The following is a 3018-nucleotide window of genomic DNA, read 5'->3' as shown; positions in this document are numbered from 1 at the left end:
AACCCTCCTTCCAAAAAAAAAAAAAAAAAAACCCCCCCCCCCCCCCCCCCAGCTGACTTCACATGACTTAAATAGCTGAATTCTTAAAACTTGGTATATAAATACTTCCACAATGAAAGCATCCGTAACCAACTTTGGGGGAAAAAAATAACTGGCTATTGATACCTACTCTGTGTGTGGGGTAGAAAATAGTATTAAATTGCAGGTGTACTTCACTCTACTCTTCATTCTACTCTTTCATTTTTGAGTACAAATTAAGAGATAAAAAACTGAAAGCAGCAAGCTGTTCTAAAATTCCTGTAGTCGTGTTATCACTTGGCCATTTTGTTTGCATGTAGTATACTAATACCTATATTTCTTTAATGTATCCATGGAATGCTATACATGGACAGCATGAATAACTTTATATTGCTATAGGAATTTTAGCTTTTGCAGTTCTTGACTGTTTAACTGAAAATAAAAAATTATTTTAATTAAGTTTGTACGTAGAGCACATCAGAGGAAAATATAGGTCTCAAATATACACTTTTAATAGGTGTTAGCTTTTCAATGACCCTGTGATTTCTGAATGTGAGACGTGGTGAGGGAATGTAGTCTTCAGCCGCTACAAAGAAAGGTTACAGAGTTAGCATGAATTTGGGTTTCCCTCTTATTTAAACCTATTTCAGAATTAGAGACTGGCTTGTCAGCAAAAGAGACTGTTACATTTTAAGTGACTGTTTTAATGGATAAGGCACTGATCATTCCTCTGATGTGGTCACTTCTTTGAAAAACTCAAATCTTAATGTTCGTTTCTCCCATCCTGGGATTTTAAGGATAAACTATAATTATATATATATATATTATATATTATAATTTCTGTTGCTGAAGAAAAGTAGCTTTTCTTTCTCAAGATACATTCAGATGTAGACTTCATTAGTTCATTCTTTTCCCTGGCGTGACAAGAGGCATCCTGTTCCTAGACTCACTAGTATCCATTTGTTTTAGTAGTTTTATCAATTAGGCCCTTAAAACAGACAAGATTAATGATGCACCTTTTTCAATTAGTGAGACTTACTTAGTAATCACAAGTAGTCAGAGAGTTTGGACATTTTAATGGATGCAGTGCATAGTCTTACTAGTTTGCATCTATCTCTCCACTTGTTGGTATATGTAAGCATGCCCAGAACTCTCAAAGTAGACTATCAGCGCACCAAGCGTCTTCTGTTTAGTCTACTGGTTCCTGCTGCTAGCTGAGAAGAACTAACGGAAAAAAGGTCTTTGTTCAAACAGAGGAGGGATGTGAAGGGTACCTGGAGACTGTATTTTTACTATTTTATATGCTTTAGAGAAAGTAATGGGCATTCCCCAGGAAAATTGAGTATAGCTTACCCTATCCTAACTCACGTAAAGTTGCGGGCTGTGTGAACTCTATTCAGTTTTTGTGGCTTTTTATACACCTAGTCCATCACTAAAAAGTGACGGTGTGGTGTTTGGAAGCTCTGATTTGAAACACATCTATTCTGTGCTTCATCAAGAATTTGTCTGCAGCCTTAAATATATGTGTGAATTGGGGAGGGTTCCAAAACTTACTAGAAAGTTGTGAGCATTCCTGAAGCATGCACCTGAGGCCACATGACCCAAGAGTGTGCATGTTGGTAGGATACAACCTTCAAAGAACCCCAATTACAAGGTAAGCAATGTATCCGTTTTATTGTTTACATTTCATTAATTGTAGAGATTGAGTCTTACAAAATGTCATGGTATTCCACTTTTCTTTGTGTCTAGATATTAAGCATCGTCGAATACCTATTCTGTTCTTTGCCAACAAAATGGACCTCAGGGATGCGGTATCATCTGTGAAAGTCTCACAGTTGTTATCATTAGAAAACATCAAAGATAAACCCTGGCATATCTGGTAAATACTATTATTCCCCCCTTTTTGTTATTTCTACAGATTCTCCTGCTCACATTTAGCTATTTCGTGGCTTTATTATATGCAGAGAACGAGCTTGATAGAATGCTGTATTTTGTCATGTATTTGCTAGTAGTTACAGGCAGAAGGCAGAGCAGGGTAACACCTTAGAGACTAACTAGTTCAGAGAAGCATGAAGTTTGTAGGCAACAACCTACCGTGTCAGATGCTGATAGTTACAGGTGTTCTTGTATGATGCTTGCTCAGCAAAAAAATAATTTGTAAAATACCAAGTTTGTCTTGAAAATTGTCACCAGAAATCTATTAACCAAAGACTGGGGGTAGAGGAGAGAATGTTACTACAAGCAAGGTTTAGGGGCCACATCATAATCAGAACAGCTCTAATCAGTATTGCTGGGATATGGAATAGTGGTGGGATTCACATTGTTGTCCCCAAAGGACAGTGGGTACGTGCCCGGTGCGCTTCTGCCAATAAACATACAGGGGTGGAGGATCCAACTTAAACTTTATTTCTGCATAGAAAGCGGTGCTTGGCAATCGTTCGCAAAGCAAGCACACCCCCCCAAGTGGGCATCAGCCTTATATAGCTACGTGACAGGTTGAATTTGCTGATGTGGTAAATTGTGCAGCAAGCCCAGCAAGTAACCCCCCTTCCAACCCCCCCCTCCCCCAGGGACCTCGCTGATATAGCCTTTCCTTCTAGCAAGGCCAGCAATTAAGCAACTAGGCAACAAGCGATCTCCCCCAGCCTAAACAACCTACTCTATGCCCTTGGTTAGATAAAATACTTTTTCAAAACATACAAAGCTGTTCCCAAAGTATAAAAAAACATATAAAAGTTTCAAGGGTACTCATCAAATCCCCGCTTCGAGGCTATGGCCCTATGGAATTGGATCATAGTCTTCGACCATCTTTTTCATCGTCAGGAATTTCCTGGCTCCCTCCCAATTCTTTTGAATCGGATTTCTAAATGATGATTTTACAAACATCACACGATTAACAGGGGAAGGAACTGATCTCTTGAATACATCACAACACATAGATATACATTGTATTCCACAACAAATCATCAAGAAAACACATATACTTGCTACAGTTAACAG

At 38.5% G+C, this 3018-nt stretch overlaps 1 protein-coding gene across 2 annotated transcripts in view; it reads left to right on the top strand.

Annotated features, from left to right (window-relative positions):
- ARL6 (ADP ribosylation factor like GTPase 6) overlaps positions 1 to 3018 on the top strand; it is a 43943-nt gene that overhangs the window by 23632 nt on the left and 17293 nt on the right. For both annotated transcript variants that reach the window (XM_006018897.3, XM_014517590.2), the window contains exon 6: positions 1768 to 1897. In XM_006018897.3, the coding sequence (XP_006018959.2) occupies positions 1768 to 1897 (130 nt within the window). The remainder of the gene's footprint in view (positions 1 to 1767; positions 1898 to 3018) is intronic.

This window comes from Alligator sinensis, unplaced genomic scaffold (genome assembly GCF_000455745.1).
Source record: "Alligator sinensis unplaced genomic scaffold, ASM45574v1 scaffold19_1, whole genome shotgun sequence".
NCBI classification, from domain to species: domain Eukaryota; kingdom Metazoa; phylum Chordata; order Crocodylia; family Alligatoridae; genus Alligator; species Alligator sinensis.
The sequence above is the reverse complement of the archived record's forward strand: the minus strand, read 5'-3'. Positions and strand labels throughout refer to the sequence as shown.